Below are 17,421 nucleotides of genomic sequence, written 5' to 3' on the forward strand. Positions count from 1 at the left end.
GACCAAGGTGTTCACTTTGCCGTGGCCAAATCAAAAGACCCCCATGATAAACTTCAGTGCCCGTAGGAAAGCTAACTAACCCACAATAATTGATTGCCTCACAAACCACACCCGGTTTATAAAAAGGACGGAATGGGTTAATGTCTAATTACTTCTCTCATAACACAAGCTTTAAAGAAAGTGAGGTACACACATAAAGGTGCAGGCGAGTTTTCTTAGAGTAGTATAGGAGGGATGAAATTATCCGGTTTTTTCGGTGGAATTTCATGAACTTGCGGGGAATCAAATTAATACCAATTACGTGGTGGTGGTGGTGGTGATGTTGGAGGGAAAATAAAAAATGTAAGGAGAGCAATAACTAAGTTGTGGAGGAGAGGAAAGGGGAGTAGGGTAAGTAGAAAAATTGCGTTTAGTGCAAGAAAGAGCAACTTTGCCTTCAAACTCATAAGTATACACGATTTGCCAGTTAAGAATAAGTGAACCAAAACCTAGGACAACTTGTTGTCTGCAATGCACAATGAATTATAGCAGAATTGTATGGAATTTACATAATCACGTAAAGGCCCAGTTATTTTAAGTCACAAGCTAGGTAGCGCTTATCCCTTCGTCAACATGAATAAGTGAACCAAAACCTAAGACAACTTGTTGTCTACAATGGACAATGAATTCTAGCAGAATGGTATAGAATTTACATAAATACGTAAAGGCTCAGTGATTTTAAGTAACAAGCTAGGTAGCGCTTATTCCTTCGTCAACATGAATCAAGCAATTTATACTTTTCAGAGTTAGTTTTAGTGTTTAGTCAACCAATTAATCAACCTAAAATTTCTATAAAACCTCTCAACTATTTAAGCCACTTTTTTTAATGAGATTCCTGCGCATTTTACTTATGCGATAAAAAGAAAAAGCTGTGGTGTCATCAGCGGTTTGTATTCCCGCGCAAAAAAACGGATAATTCCACACCTGCCGGCTCTACCGCTTCTGAGTGAGTGACTTTGTTAAAGGTACTTTGCACCGTGAACGATTGCTCTCGGACTTATCAGTACTGCCTCCACTTGTCACAAACAGCTTAGGCGTCCAGAATTGTTTGCTAGTATACCACTTTAAATTGAACTCCGCATTTTAACGCGAGAGTAGTTGGTTTTAGGAGTTAAGACCTTTGTGATTTAGAAGTAGGATAGGGCCCGCCAGTAATGAATTGAGACAGGATAATGATCTGAGGATCTCTTCGGGGTCATAGTTTAGTTGTCAATCTCTCCACACACAACTTCACTTGGTTTTAAAAAAGGCAATCGAGACCGTACATGCACCGACCGTGTTCGCTTTAGTAATAGTTAAAGGCTATGAACCAATTTAGCTGTTGGCTTCATGTTCAGCTTTTATTACGTTATTTTGCTCTTATACAGTAGCAGAAAACAAAACTGAAAAGATTATCGGCATAAATGATTTTACAGAATATTTTTTTAAACCCCTTTTTTTTTCGCACAGAGGTTTATTTCTCCAAGAAGTCATTATTTCTAGATAACACAACGTGTAAAATTCGTATCGTAATTGGATATATTATAAACCTTGGGTAAATAAAAACGTTTATACATAGAAGGGGTTTTACAAGAAGGGTGTAATGTAAAAACTCGATTTACCTGACTTTTCTATGACGAAGTGCTCGAGCGGCATTCTTCCCCCAAATGACTGACAATTTGTGAAAAAAAATCTGTAACGAAACCTTGGCAGAGCGAGATATTTTGACCTTCCTAAGATCAAGGTTGAATTTATCTAGGCTAAGCACTGAGGGTTTGCCTTTTGATCGTAATGTAGTGTTATTTAAAGGTATTCGTCAAAAAATTTTCATCCGTTGATTTCCTTCAACAGCGAGGAATTCCGAGGACATTAAATGTCTTGAATATAACACTTTCACATATTGTCAGCACATGAGATAATTATTACTTTCCTAGATAAATCTATTCATTTTTTTTGACAGTCTGTCTGCTTCTGAAGGTCTTCACAACAACGCGATACTCCGCCAAGGCGATCGACAAGAAACCGGCACATCATCTGCGCAACTCACGAAAACTTATTACGGATGGTCATTACCCAATATAATAGGTTGAACACAATGAAAGAAACAGGAAACCCAATGCGACTCCAATTATCAATTGCAGACTCCATAGCTTCGATCTCTTTCTCTGAATAAGGGCGGTATTGGACAAGCTCTCTTTCCACTGGTCTCCTACCATAGAAACCAAACTTTATTCGCCGTCTTATTTTCGCGTGTCCGTTCGCCTCCACGTTTCCTTTCATGTCTTCAACCAGGTCTTTCCTTTCGGAATCCTATGAAATTAATGCCGAATATATTTAAATACTGCGTTTACCGCTCGTTCCATTTTAACCTCCTCCGCAGACTTCACTGTCCCGTTTTAGAGAACGAATTGGAGAATGGGGAGAGAAAGGGGATCCTCATCACCATCAGTGTTAACGTTACAATAGGAAATGCCTGTGGAGGAGGCTAGTTTGTTTGTTTGTTTTTTACTCTTACTTTTACGATGATTAATTACAATTTTCTAACACACCAGTTCGACCAGTTTTTCCCTCTACAATATCACTTAGACATCTAGAAGGAGCTTAGGAGATAGGATCGCAAATACCGGCAAGTCAAATTTTAACAAATATATGTTATATATGTTCGAAAGTTACTAAACTATTTTAAAAGTTGTATTATTAAGGTTAGGACTCAAAATAGAGTGTTTCATCCGTTGTCCTAATGTTAGTCGTCAAAGCTTGGTTACGCTTGACCCTTTCCTGGGGTCTGGATATCGGATAGAAACACGTCATCTCTGTTTAGTTGGCATGTATTTGATACTACACAAAGAAAAATGTAGTCTATTAAATCTGTTGTAGCCTTTACCTTTCCATCGTCCGACTCTGGTTGTAGCGGAGGAATCTCCATACCTCTTTTTAGCCTTCTGTTAACCTCAAACGAGACACAAGCGTACTCAACCAGCGAGGCAAACACGTACATGAAGCAAATGATAAGAAACCATTCAATAGACTTCACATAGGACACTTTAGGAAGTGACTCCCGTGCACTATTGGTCAGCGTTGTCATGGTGAGGACTGTGGTAATCCCTAGAGCTATTCGCGCTGCAAAGAAGAAAACAAATCCCCGAGCGGGTGTTAAATTACTCAAATCGTAGTTTGTTAGTCTTTCCAGACAAGATCAAGTGTTTCAATGCGTTATTATTACATTACTGAAAGACTCCCTCTGAGAAAGGGCTCGTTGGTTGTTTGTAGAGTTTCGCCAGTCAATCAGTGGATGTCCACACCCCGAGCACGTATACTCGCCTGAGCCCAAAAAAATTCCCGCAGAATGGCCGCAGAATAGAGCACGTAGGTAGGCTTAGTATCAGGTCTTCCTTAGGGGTCGGTGGAGAGGAGATCGTTATAAGGACGAAGGTGAGTGTGGAAGAGAGAACGAAGAAGTTTCGCCCTTCTCACTCTTTTCCCTTTTTTTCCCCAGGATCGCCTGATGATACTCCTCTCTTACAAGGCTAGCGCGTAGGAGATTTCGTACGACTATAGCTACCTCGAGCTTGATTGCAAAATGTTCTGTAATTGTTTATGGAATCCTAAAAAATTGCTATTGATTAATGAAAGGGACAACAGCCCTTTTAGTTATTTTATAATTGGTTAATTTATGACCAACCTGGCGTGGAGTTGTGATTAATCCAAAATGCAATCCAGCTCAGCATCACAATTAGATAGGCAGGAATGTAGGTTTGAATAAGAAAAAAACCGATGCTTCGCTCAAATTGGAACCACACTATTAATCTCGAATAAGAACCTGTAGGCAAGTTGAATAAATATCTTATTTGTTTCCTTCATCATGATCAGGCCTATGCATAAATTCGTCTCAAGCTAGTACCTCTTACTCTGGAGAAAAGTTTTACCGTGAAAGAGGGTCAGACTCCTAGCCGAGTCTAGAGCGTTTATCTGAGAAAAAGTTGAAACCGTTGCCCGAGCCAAGAGCGCTGGTGCATGCTACATGCTTGTCCCAGCTGGGCGAGCTATTTTTTTTTTTTTTTTCGAGAAATTTGGTCCAGCTGGGAGGGTTACTCTACTGTGGAGGGTGGGGGAGAAGGGTTTGTCACCCTTCTAGCAGAGCCAAGTTTTTGTATGTCGTGTAATCGACTTGCCATGTTTTGTAAAGAAATGTATGAAAGGGTGGCTAGCCCGGGGTAGCCAGCGTAGAGTCGAGTCACCCTGCTTCTACCTGGAACTTGCGAAAACTCCTTAACTTTCAATTTTACGATGAGAAATTTTGTAAGCCGTTCTCTTTAAACGGCTTTTTCTTTTCTGTATGGGGAGGACTGAGACAGGCCTGGGAAACGATGTCAGGACGCAATCAAACAAATTGAGGGAGACAGTGGGAATAATCACCAAAAAGTTGGAAACTAAGCGAATTCACTTTTAATTAACAGTTTCAGTATTTTGAATAAACTCCCATTTAATGACCGGCCATATTAACTTAATTTGCTTCACCAATTCTCCCTTCGTATCCACAAAAATGGAACGGGCCATTAAACGTACCTGATGTAAAGTTTTCAAACGTTGCCTCAGTCCAATGATTAGTGAGGATGAACTGGGGAATCTGCAATTCGTCTGAAATAATCACCTCTTTGTTTCCTTCTTCTTTCTTCCATCGAAAGAGCAGCTCCGTAGCTTCGTAACTGACTTAAAATAAACAATTATGAAAAGTGGTTAGGCCTCTCGTTTATACGGAAAAAATTGTCCCGGGGTAGAAGAATACCCCGCCTACCCAAGCTACCCGCGGGCGAGCCAACTTTTCATACATTTCTTTACAAAAAGTAGCGAACTTCTTAACTGAGAAACAAAAAGTTTGCTTGGCTAGAAGGGTGAGCTTTCTAGCCGGGTCATCATTTTGTGATGGTAGGGGGGATTTTCTCCATAAAAACACTTGACTCGCCCAGCCCAGTCAATCTTGGGGTCAAAGCGAGACAACCAGACCTTGGTTTTATTAGCTGTGTTCGTCTTTTACAGAATGAATGAACGCCGATTTTCATTCAACTTTTCTCGTTTTTCATGTTCTCACCTACAGCTTTACTCCACCTAGTTAACAAACCACACAAACCAGAATCCTCCAAACGTCCTGTGCTACCAAAGAATATGCTTTAGACATCGTAAAAATAGTGAAACAGTTTGACTTACAGCTTTCAAACGCCAGCCTACAAACTTGTTTGTCCAGTGGATAGTTATGCAGAAGCATAGGACATGAAGCAGTCATTGACAATCTGAAATGAAAGCCTAAAGTATTCAATAAAGACTCTGATACATATAAGCTTAATAGGAAAAGTGGAATTTTGTCTACGTCTACTTGTAAATGAATGCACCCGCACGTCGTCCACTCCCAAAATAATTTTTCCCTTACTCTACACATTGGAAAACAGCCTTGTTCAACTAAAAGCACCTCTACTACTAACAGCACCACTACCTACACAACTTCCTGAATACTACTGCCCCTACCACTGCCACTATTACCATAACTACCACAACCACCATGCACCACCACTTCCGGTCTACCATCGCCGCTACCAGGTACTAGGCTGATTTAGCAACAAAACGGGAACGTCACTTGACCACGGCGCGCGCAAATCAAACAAATGGCTTGACCAATAGCAGAGTGGCAAATTGAGCACCGGAAGTCGTGTGTAGTCCTTTCCGCGCGCTTTCCCGTCGTCAACTGACGTTCCCGTTCTGTTTCTAAATCAGCCTACTACGACCACTGCTACCACTACCACTACCACCACCGCTACCACTACCACCACCACTACCACTATCACGACTGACTCTAGCTCCAGCGAGGAAATTTTTTTGTCTTCCTTCCCCACTGCTATAAACCCAGTCGCCTGCCCCCTCGGCAGATTTGAAACCAAGACTGCTGCCCGTAATGATAAGCGCTCGATCTCCACTATCTTAGGAAAAATAGAGGATTGTGAACAGTGTGCCATTCCCAATACCACTTGTTTATTGCCAATACCTCAGTATGTAATAAGTCTTTTCAACAAGCTGTCATCATTTACGGCAAAAAGACTAAGCCCTGTGACTTACCTCATGCTGTGAAAGACACGTCCATCAGGCCACAGTCTAACCATTTCATTTTCCTTGGTAAGATCGTGTTTGATCCCAGACTTTTCGTTGACGAAGTAAATGTCGGGTATCCACATATGCTGGACCATTTTAGCATTCAGAGCAAGTCTCTTTTTATATCCCGTGTTATTGTAGGCAAGACGCTCATCCTTCCAGTACATGCGTAGGAAAAAACTTGCTCGAAACTCCTTTTAAAGCAAAAACATTAGAAATAAAGAAAACATGAACCCCAAATAAGGAACAAAAGAGGAAGGGCACGCTAACTTCCACACGAGGAATGGGTCATGTTTTTAAAATATCTGAAGCTGAATCAGAGTTAGCTTGAGTCTCATAAACTACTTGTTTGTTTACGCTCCTGTCAGCTTTCCTTAGACTTAGAACTAAAGCACTCTCAGCTTTAAGATGAAGATAAAGTTTTATTCAATGATTTCTCTTAGGGCCTCCTCCTTTAAAAGCAAAATTTCCCAAGTAGAGTTACCTTATAACCCGGGTCAACTTTTTTAAGCTTGACTGACGATAAGACTAAAACACACATTCTTTGTAACATTCAAGATTTGAACGAAATCTTCAAGATCTCCATGTTCAACACGCTAAATTCACGAAAAAAGGACACTCAAAAGATATTATAATCGTATAAAGAAAATACCTAATGTTGTTCATATGTTTAAAAAAGAATTCCTGATTACTGGTCACTCTTCACGGTCAAAGTTGTCCCGCGTAGGCGAGCTATCCGATTCCTCGCAGAGTGTTTACAAGCCAGGTAAGGCCTGGGTCGCACTAGAGCGAATGTTGTTTATCTAAGCACCTGATCTGTCAACGCATGATGAAAAATAAGTGCGACCCCACATTGAAAATTCTATCCAATTTTTTGCCAATTGTCAAAATTCCGCCAAATTTTCAAAGAAGCCGAACTGCTGCCTCGAAGGCTACCAAATTTTGGCAAAGTTGACAATTTTGTTTATTTAACCATTAAGCTGTCATTTACCCCAGTCGTGTAATTGAAAATTGCCACGGCAAATGACATTTTCTACATCCTCGGTCCTCTGTCCTGCTAACAATTATTTTGATGTGCCACGAACTTTGCATCCTGTCGTGCGATAAATTAAAACCGACTTGAGGCCCGCTTACAAGGAGGGAGGGTTACCTTAGCACTCGCACATTGGAAGATATGCCACGTGTTTACAAGACTGACGGGGTTACCTTGGCGATAGGGTTACCCTACCTGAGTGCTAGGGTTAAGCCCGGGTCGCACTAGAGCGAAGTTTTTTTAACTTCTAAATTTTTGGTGATAAAATTTTTTGAGAAAAAAAAAGGTTCCAAATTTTAACACGGGTTGCATAATACGAAATTTGCATTTTCCAAAACTCGAATGACTGACCTATATATCATTCCAAGTACAGTTCTTGCATTGCATACTTCAAAGAAAGCATCACGTAAGAATAACTGTCCGCCACTGATATAATTATTTTCTTCGGTCTTTTCTTAACTGAATTTCCTTTTTTTCGCAACAAAATGCCATAGCGGTTCTGGTAATAGTTATGGATACTATCAATACCTATATACGCCTTTATGTAGTTGGCTGCAGCTTTCAGAACATGCAGAACGCTTGAATCGACGTCGATTATGGAACCACCGTCCATGGTCTTCGACTCTTATGCCACGACTCATTGATGCAATCCTCTAATAAAATAAACTTACCATTCTAGCTTCGCTGATGTAGCCAAGGTCTAAGAAAAACATGTCCGTTGATACTGTCACAGGTTCCCCTTTTAACAGATAATAACGAAAGAAAAATACACTGTTATTACACATTGTAATAATATGAAGTCAAATTACATCAAAAAGTCTCAAATTTGCTTCAATTTAATTCTTCATGGAATTCTTCACACTAAAAGCCATCCTAACTTCATTAATCTCATGCCATGAAGCATAAAGCCGATCAGCTGGCAGGGAATTTGACAGGGATTTGCAAAAGAATTTTATTCTGTGGCAAAAAAAGACTTTCGCCATCGTCAAACTGAATTAACGGAAACGAAATGCAAGTACCCACGATAGTAAAGTCCCCTTATTGTTCTGGGAAAACTTAGGAAAACTTTCGTAATCGTTTTTGGAAACGTTTGCAATTGCAAAAAAAATATGAGGGGATTTACTTTGGACAGCCACTGTGGATCTGATAAATTATAAATGAAAATAGTAAACTATCATTTTATTACATTGTTTGGTACCATAGTAAAATACTTACTCTCACCCCACTCCCTGATACTCTTTGCCTAGTCCCTTGGCCCCATTATTGCACGCGGCCGATGCGTGATCGAGAAGGCCTGGGGAGATGCCGTATAAGGACTAGGCGAGATATCACTTACGTCAGTTTTGTATTTAAATTATCAGTATTATTCTATTCCTTTATACCAACCAGTTAAGGCTTTTTTTCTCGATTATATTATTCTGTGCATCAAAAGCCGCCCATGGAAACAAAAGTCTGATTACTGATAAATTGGCAAAATATCGACAGCAGGGTGCAGGAGACTATAATGAATATATAACAATTATTCACCGAAGTGGAGGTGGCTAGTCCTGGATATTTACCGAACTGCGAAGCAGTGAGGTAAATATCCAGGACTAGCCACCGACACTGAGGTGAATAATTGTTTTAGTATATACTAAAACAGTGAGATAATTGAGCACAAAAATGACGATTTTTAACTCAAATAGTGTTGCTAACGATTACAATTTTGGCGCGTAATGACCGGGCGGCGCGGCCGTCGCTTTTTCTTGCCGACAACTAAAACTTTTGAGGGCATTTGTTTAGCTCTTGAGGGGAAATTTCTTCAAAAGGAGTTGTGAATTCTTTTTGTATTTAAGATCATTCTATAAAAAAAGATTTTTAAATTTAGTTTTAAGCTTATTTATGAATAACTCAACTAAATAAAGTAAGCAAGACTTAAGCTTAATTTGCATTTGTAAACAAAAAACTTTTTCACCGGTTTTATCGATAAATTCGTGTCAAAAAGACAAAGCTTTACCTGTTAAAACTTCCAATCCGAACTTCGTCACCTTCTTCGTGTATTTCGGAAACAGCTTGCTTGATTAGTTGTGAAATTTCTTTGTTTGTTTACGGCAGCAAACCGGGAAGGCATTTTGCTCGCAACTCAAGCGAGTTTGGCGTCGGTCGCTCGGACGAACTGGAGGTGAATCAGTGAATAGTGCAGGATATTCACTGATTGAGTAGCCAATCAGAGCGCGCGAAAAACACTATCCACTGTTTTAGTATATACTAAATAACAATTATTCACCGAAGTGGAGGTGGCTAGTCCTGGATATTTACCGAACTGCGAAGCAGTGAGGTAAATATCCAGGACTAGCCACCGACACTGAGGTGAATAATTGTTTTAGTATATACTAAAACAGTGAGATAATTGAGCACAAAAATGACGATTTTTAACTCAAATAGTGTTGCTAACGATTACAATTTTGGCGCGTAATGACCGGGCGGCGCGGCCGTCGCTTTTTCTTGCCGACAACTAAAACTTTTGAGGGCATTTGTTTAGCTCTTGAGGGGAAATTTCTTCAAAAGGAGTTGTGAATTCTTTTTGTATTTAAGATCATTCTATAAAAAAAGATTTTTAAATTTAGTTTTAAGCTTATTTATGAATAACTCAACTAAATAAAGTAAGCAAGACTTAAGCTTAATTTGCATTTGTAAACAAAAAACTTTTTCACCGGTTTTATCGATAAATTCGTGTCAAAAAGACAAAGCTTTACCTGTTAAAACTTCCAATCCGAACTTCGTCACCTTCTTCGTGTATTTCGGAAACAGCTTGCTTGATTAGTTGTGAAATTTCTTTGTTTGTTTACGGCAGCAAACCGGGAAGGCATTTTGCTCGCAACTCAAGCGAGTTTGGCGTCGGTCGCTCGGACGAACTGGAGGTGAATCAGTGAATAGTGCAGGATATTCACTGATTGAGTAGCCAATCAGAGCGCGCGAAAAACACTATCCACTGTTTTAGTATATACTAAATAACAATTATTCACCGAAGTGGAGGTGGCTAGTCCTGGATATTTACCGAACTGCGAAGCAGTGAGGTAAATATCCAGGACTAGCCACCGACACTGAGGTGAATAATTGTTTTAGTATATACTAAAACAGTGAGATAATTGAGCACAAAAATGACGATTTTTAACTCAAATAGTGTTGCTAACGATTACAATTTTGGCGCGTAATGACCGGGCGGCGCGGCCGTCGCTTTTTCTTGCCGACAACTAAAACTTTTGAGGGCATTTGTTTAGCTCTTGAGGGGAAATTTCTTCAAAAGGAGTTGTGAATTCTTTTTGTATTTAAGATCATTCTATAAAAAAAGATTTTTAAATTTAGTTTTAAGCTTATTTATGAATAACTCAACTAAATAAAGTAAGCAAGACTTAAGCTTAATTTGCATTTGTAAACAAAAAACTTTTTCACCGGTTTTATCGATAAATTCGTGTCAAAAAGACAAAGCTTTACCTGTTAAAACTTCCAATCCGAACTTCGTCACCTTCTTCGTGTATTTCGGAAACAGCTTGCTTGATTAGTTGTGAAATTTCTTTGTTTGTTTACGGCAGCAAACCGGGAAGGCATTTTGCTCGCAACTCAAGCGAGTTTGGCGTCGGTCGCTCGGACGAACTGGAGGTGAATCAGTGAATAGTGCAGGATATTCACTGATTGAGTAGCCAATCAGAGCGCGCGAAAAACACTATCCACTGTTTTAGTATATACTAAATAACAATTATTCACCGAAGTGGAGGTGGCTAGTCCTGGATATTTACCGAACTGCGAAGCAGTGAGGTAAATATCCAGGACTAGCCACCGACACTGAGGTGAATAATTGTTTTAGTATATACTAAAACAGTGAGATAATTGAGCACAAAAATGACGATTTTTAACTCAAATAGTGTTGCTAACGATTACAATTTTGGCGCGTAATGACCGGGCGGCGCGGCCGTCGCTTTTTCTTGCCGACAACTAAAACTTTTGAGGGCATTTGTTTAGCTCTTGAGGGGAAATTTCTTCAAAAGGAGTTGTGAATTCTTTTTGTATTTAAGATCATTCTATAAAAAAAGATTTTTAAATTTAGTTTTAAGCTTATTTATGAATAACTCAACTAAATAAAGTAAGCAAGACTTAAGCTTAATTTGCATTTGTAAACAAAAAACTTTTTCACCGGTTTTATCGATAAATTCGTGTCAAAAAGACAAAGCTTTACCTGTTAAAACTTCCAATCCGAACTTCGTCACCTTCTTCGTGTATTTCGGAAACAGCTTGCTTGATTAGTTGTGAAATTTCTTTGTTTGTTTACGGCAGCAAACCGGGAAGGCATTTTGCTCGCAACTCAAGCGAGTTTGGCGTCGGTCGCTCGGACGAACTGGAGGTGAATCAGTGAATAGTGCAGGATATTCACTGATTGAGTAGCCAATCAGAGCGCGCGAAAAACACTATCCACTGTTTTAGTATATACTAAAAACATTTAGAACTACTAAGTACGTACGGCCTATTCTGGGTCTTAATCTATTGTCAGACTTGTTTTGGATTTGATTTAATATCATAGGCAGTATTTGTTCTGCGTCGTTGCCATTCCCTCCGCTTTCGAGCAGCGATGACCTGCAAGGAAAAGAAAACGATAAACTTAAACATCTGCACGGACATAGTTAGTAGAGGAAACTGGTTAGGAAAGCCGGCAAACATCAAAGTTGAAAACAACGGTGCTATAGTTTATGTTGGAAGCTCTCTGACCGTGCACAATCCTTTGCTTTTTGTTCACAAATTGTGACTGAATAAATTAATGCGATGTTTCTATTGGTCAGTAAGTTCAAAATGATATGAATGCTATTGAACTTTGTGCACGGTCAGGTCCAAAAAAGCTAACAAAAACATACAACAAAAGAGTCTAACGGGTTTCCGAACCATTCCACTTTAATAACCGTGGCTCAGAGCGCACCATAATGACGTTATGGCACCGTATGGCATTGCTGTCAAATAGCTATTAAAATGCATTATTTATCTATAATTTCCGACTGAAAAACGCTTAGCCTAAACATTTCATGATAGCTCCATTGCAATTAGAATTTGTTCTCAATATTATCTCTCATCATCATCATCATCAGATGTGGCGTCGAGAGAGAGAACCTAAGGATATCCAAGGATAACATTATATATTACAAGAGTTTAAAATAAGTAAAATTAAAGGGCGGTCAGTTTATTCCCTTGAAATAAAAACTGGGGGAAAAGAGCGCAAAATTTACATTTTTGCGATCGATAGCAAATCAATACTCAGGGGCACCCAACGCCAATTTTCTGAAAATATCTGTTCGGAAGACGATTTGAGATCTCGAATTTTCGGAACATTTGTTGTAAAATTTCTTGCTTGCCTGCCTCTCCTAGGATTTTCGAACATATAAAAAATGGCACAATTGCCCATTTTTAACGGATTTTTACCCTAAAAAGGTCACCTAGAATTTTTCGGGAGCCTTTTTTTTTGGCTGAAATTCTCGAAACGGTAAGTTTTGATCCCTATAATTTTCGGATCACTAGACTTTCATCTAGGAAATCCGAACAGATGAAAAATTTTTAGGAGATAAAAATATGCCTATCTCTTCCGTTAAAATACTAAAATACGTTCATCAATGCTATGTTTAAGTGGTTTTGAACTATATTCTCGTTGTGTGCCTCTGAATACTGAATACAGCCGTATTAACGTAATGATTTAAGGCTAGGAAACATCCCTCCTTCACTCAGTATAAACATTTTTTTTTTAATGTCAGTAACATCTAGCTATGTCACAAGAATAATTGCTGTTTTAGGCCAATTTCATTTCCTCATCGGTTCGTTGTTGACCCAGTATTATATTGATGAACTGTTGACACTAACTCCGCGCCGGCTTCGGTGGATTATTGGGCGATAATTTTAAAATCCTTATCTCCAGCTGACTGTGTCTTAAGAATAAACGGAAAGAAAGTAATGTGAAATTGTTTTTGCTTTCGTTTATAAACGCCAAGGGCTGCTTGCACTCTTCAGCGATGCGGGGAGATATTTTAAAAAGTCCTAAATGCATTGTTTCATTTTAGACGCCTTTAACTTTCGCGTTGTTCTCTGTTATAAATTTTACAAGCTATGGTGAAGTTAGAGAGAATAACTTATTCACTCCGCATATCGTTTATACACTCTGAAAGTAAATAACAAGTGATAACAATAGTTATGATTATAAAGATTACTATCCACCAAAAACTGTACGGTAAATAATTGTAAATTAAAATTTGGTTCTCAAAATATAGGGGTTTGTTAATGTCTCACAGGTCAATTATTTTTCTCTGCCTTCGGCATCAGCAAATAATTGAATTATTCACCAATGACAAATCACCATATTTTACTTAACTTCGTTCAACAATTATTTGTTGTCCGACAGTAATAATTTACCTGGGGCTTTCACCAGTGGGTTTGGTGTCGTTCGAAGACGTCGCATTATAACTTTCATCTCTTGACGCTGAAGAGTTGACAGCAATTAAACACACGACCGAAAAGAAAACTCCTTGAAATAATATCCTATCCATTTAATGTTTAGTACATCGAAATAGGTTTCTGGTGGAGAGAAAACATTTCACACATTAAATACTTTTAAAATAGTTTTTTTTTTGCCATTACGGACTGACTATACACAGAGATATTCACCCAGAAGAGAACCGCTTAGAGTGTATTTTGCATGTGAGGCAAAAGAAAAAAAAAAAAAACTAACATCCAATGTAATAAAAAACTTAAAGCTGTTATTTTATATTTCTGACCTGATCGCTATCCCCGTGATGACTTCTTAGTCAAAACTCTATGTTCTCCTCTAAATGTATATTTTCATTATTTATTATTTTTTTCTAGATCTTTTACCGGCTTATATACCTGTGAAAACATTGAACAGGATAAAATTTGTTTATAACGATCAAATTACCTGAGTGGCTTTTTGTTGTGGATTACTTTTCACACACGTGCTGTGTCTCCATAAACAAAACGTTTTACCCTCAATTCTGTCTTGGCCATGCATAAATATAAATATAAAGTATAAATAACTTAAAAGGAGAAATATTTTGGATCACGCCTGTCAGAAAAGAGTGGAGACTATTAAAATCTTCTTTCGAGGCTTACGCTATACCCGGAATCGAGAAACCCAAAGTATACATTCATTTGATGAATACGTTTGTAATGGGTGTGGTTTTCTTTTTTTGCTTCCTGAAACTTATACCGCCATTAAATATAAAATAAATAGGAGCTGTAATATCCAAAATTTGCCCAGAATTATTGAATAGTGTATAAGCCGAAATTAAGTTAGCTCTACTTGCCATCTGTGGTATTTGTCTTTTTAAGCCAACATTGGATGGACAAAATGGGATCAAATTTTTTTGCTGTTTAGAGTTTAAAATTTCAAATGGTATTTTTACTGGTAGAAATAGTAGAAATAGTGCTTATCTATTTCCTTCTTCTCTTTTTTTCAATAGAATGGCTTTTATTTTTTTTGGTGGGGGGAAGGTTGATTTGTGCATGTCTCCTTAGTGACTTGAAAGCATTCATAAATTTAGTAATGTCTCTTTTGGTCCTATGAATTTTTCAAATAATCAAACATAAATGTTAAATGTTTTGTTGGAAACTGCCGTGAGGTTTGTAATTGCTCTTTGCAAGAATTTTCAAAAATGCAATTTAAAAATAGGTTTTTCCAGTAGTTTTGAAGTTGACAAGAAAAACTCTTTAAAGAATACTCACTAAGCATTCGACAAAAAAAACAAAATGTCAACCTCAAACTGCACTAACATTTAGGCGAAATGTTCACTATCGTAGGGGACGTCTTATCAAGAAGTCAGCTAAGAATTCTATCCAAGCTTTAGTTTTTAAAATTTATAGCGTTAGCTGAAAATTTAACGTGAGATCAGGAAATTAACTAGCCTTGTCAAATTCGCAGTATATTCACATTAAGAAGGTTATCTTCAGTTTCTAATTCATTAACTAAACTAACAAGAGAAACAGAACGGAATTTCCTCAGTTAAAGCGGAAGCAGTGTCAAAAGTTTCTTTCACCTTATTGCTTGAGACAATGTAGTGAGGTTTATTCGCTATAGTCGTCTGGACGTTCGATATCTTTAACTACAGAACACAACGAAAAAGTCGCAAAAAAGCTCAAACAGACTGCCCTTATGCCGTTTTCACATTTCTGCAAGGGATCTTCGATATCCTTGGTCTTTTTAAACAATCCAAATATTCATTTTGCTATTCTCACAAATAGCCTTACCAAAAATAAGTGATAAACATAAAGCTGAATTTGTTATCTTCGCTTATCAATTCCTAGCAAGTCGATTAGTACAGGTATGATGACCATATCCACCGGCTGTTTTTATTAAGTGATATAATGCCGGTTAGTGTAGTAGCTGCTTTTTTAGTGCTCATTGGTCATCGCTGAACCTTGTTAAAGATACCAGTTCAGTATGGATTGTATGCCCTGTGTTTGTTAATGTTTTTGTGCGGCCTTTTTGAGATCACTCAGGCTAGCGTTTTAGTAAAACTGTTTAGATATAGTGTTTACAACGGGTGAATTGAGTCTAGTATTTATTTATGTCTCATAGAAGTGAAACAAAACTTCGCAGACTAATAGATGTACCCCAATCCTGATATTTGATTTAGTTTAATTTATAAATGTGACGTCGATAGACATCTGATTTCAACACCACAAGACAAAAGTGATGTTCTGGGCATTATTTATTTATAATTGAAATGTGGATGGGAAAATAACTTAGTGAAAGGACCTCGATAACTTGAGATCACCAAAGGTTGTTACAAAAATTTTACACATTATAAAGGCACTCAGCGAAAGTTAACTTTGGACTGTAAATTACCATCACGTAGAAGTCATTTAACGTTTTCTAACTATTAAAGCTGGATAGCTTTATTTGAAAATATTTTTTTTTTGTTTAAATGATGAAGCAGACCGATTTATATTTCGCCGAAATTTTGTAATTTTTTCTGCTCTTCTATAAGCAAAGCCAGGATTCCAGCCACATTTCGATGTATTTTTTCGATTTTCAACAGAGCTCTCTAACTAACTAACAAGTTGGTGAATATCATGTGTCTTTCTAGAAGATAACCATCGGCGCAGAGTGGTAAATATGACATAAAATTCCGAAAGGTAAAGAAAATAGCAGCAAAAACAATTCATAGTAAGAGTTGGAAAAAATCCACGATTTTAAAGTGCAAGGACATACTCACCTTTCTTGAGGTCAAAAGATGCCAGCCTATTAATTGTTTTGAGTTGTTTACGAGTGCATTACAGTAAGTACATGATATATGGCCTTACATGTCATGTCACCGTCCTTGAAGTGTAGCGTTTGCGAGTACCAAAGCTTTCCTCGAATTCGTCCTCAGGTTCGATCATAAATAGATAATTTTGTGAACAAGTCACTAATTTAGCCAGTATTTTAGAATTTAAAGGAATATTTTTGCGTCGCCTCTTAAGTGATTGTTAAGTGAGATAAAATCTATTCTTGGAAGCCAGCAAATCAGTTCGCAGGATGTGGGATTCCAACATGGAAGATTAAGCGGTTTTAGAACACGGGTGTCCAATGTATGATACCATATTTGCAAAGAATTACTTAATACAAATAAGAAATAAGATAAGCCAGATTTACTTTTTTCTCAATATTTTACTCTACGAACGCAAAAGTCAAATGTGAGGTGAAACAAGAAACCAGTAACAAACTATATGTAAACTAAACAATCTACAAGATATGGAAGGATGACGACAAAAAGTAATTTTTGAATGGCTAAGACAACGTTATGGATAAAATGCTTCAAGAGACATTTAATATTTCAAAATGCAAATTTTTTGTCTGAGACTTATTACATTCTCTTTAGCTCACAGGACAACACAACATATTAAGATACGCTCTTTTCTTCTCGTTGTTTTATTATTTATGTTAGCACTTTTTTAATTATTATAATAAGAACTTTGAGGCTAAAATAGACCAAATAATTAAAAACACATACTGAAAGAAAGTACACAACTAATGAGGACGGCGGACAATTTGAAAATGCTAATTAAAACGAAATGTGTTCGTGCTCGGCTTTGCATGGATCCGGACTGAAAAACTGCAGAGCAGGACGAATTTCTGTCTACTCGATTTAACAAAATTTCATTGCGAACCTCCCATAGCCGACTCAATTTAGCGGGGTCTACAAATACATTGCTAGGACAAAAATAAA

The 17,421-nt window shown here is 37.8% G+C and overlaps 1 protein-coding gene across 3 annotated transcripts; it reads right to left on the reverse strand.

Moving 5' to 3' along the window:
• Positions 1 to 1,352: 1,352 nt before the first annotated feature.
• LOC140947856 (gamma-aminobutyric acid receptor subunit beta-like) lies at positions 1,353 to 16,624 on the reverse strand. Of its 3 annotated transcripts, none has more exons than XM_073397057.1 (10): positions 16,429 to 16,624; positions 13,610 to 13,771; positions 11,685 to 11,797; positions 7,861 to 7,928; positions 6,124 to 6,350; positions 5,224 to 5,306; positions 4,585 to 4,728; positions 3,701 to 3,838; positions 2,903 to 3,138; positions 1,353 to 2,328 (listed from the first exon to the last, which is right to left on the reverse strand). In XM_073397057.1, the coding sequence occupies exons 2-10, from the start codon at positions 13,741 to 13,743 to the stop codon at positions 2,062 to 2,064; spliced, it is 1,410 nt and encodes a 469-aa protein (XP_073253158.1). In that variant the 5' UTR covers positions 13,744 to 13,771; positions 16,429 to 16,624; the 3' UTR covers positions 1,353 to 2,061. The 3 variants fall into 3 exon arrangements, with proteins under 3 accessions (XP_073253158.1, XP_073253159.1, XP_073253160.1); XM_073397058.1 differs by lacking the exon at positions 16,429 to 16,624 and adding an exon at positions 15,247 to 15,381; XM_073397059.1 differs by lacking the exons at positions 11,685 to 11,797; positions 13,610 to 13,771; positions 16,429 to 16,624 and adding an exon at positions 8,405 to 8,439.
• Between the last annotated feature and the right edge of the window lie 797 nt (positions 16,625 to 17,421).

The sequence above is a fragment of the Porites lutea genome, chromosome 9 (genome assembly GCF_958299795.1).
Source record: "Porites lutea chromosome 9, jaPorLute2.1, whole genome shotgun sequence".
NCBI lineage: Eukaryota > Metazoa > Cnidaria > Anthozoa > Scleractinia > Poritidae > Porites > Porites lutea.

Coding starts and splice junctions, on each gene's coding strand:
- LOC140947856 (XM_073397057.1), bottom strand. CDS start 13,743: ATGGATAGGATATTATTTCAAGGAGTTTTCTTTTCGGTCGTGTGTTTA. Junction 11,798..13,609: donor CCCACTGGTGAAAGCCCCAG/GTAAATTATTAC, acceptor TTTTCCTTGCAG/GTCATCGCTGCTCGAAAGCG. Junction 4,729..5,223: donor TAGGCTGGCGTTTGAAAGCT/GTAAGTCAAACT, acceptor GTTTATTTTAAG/TCAGTTACGAAGCTACGGAG.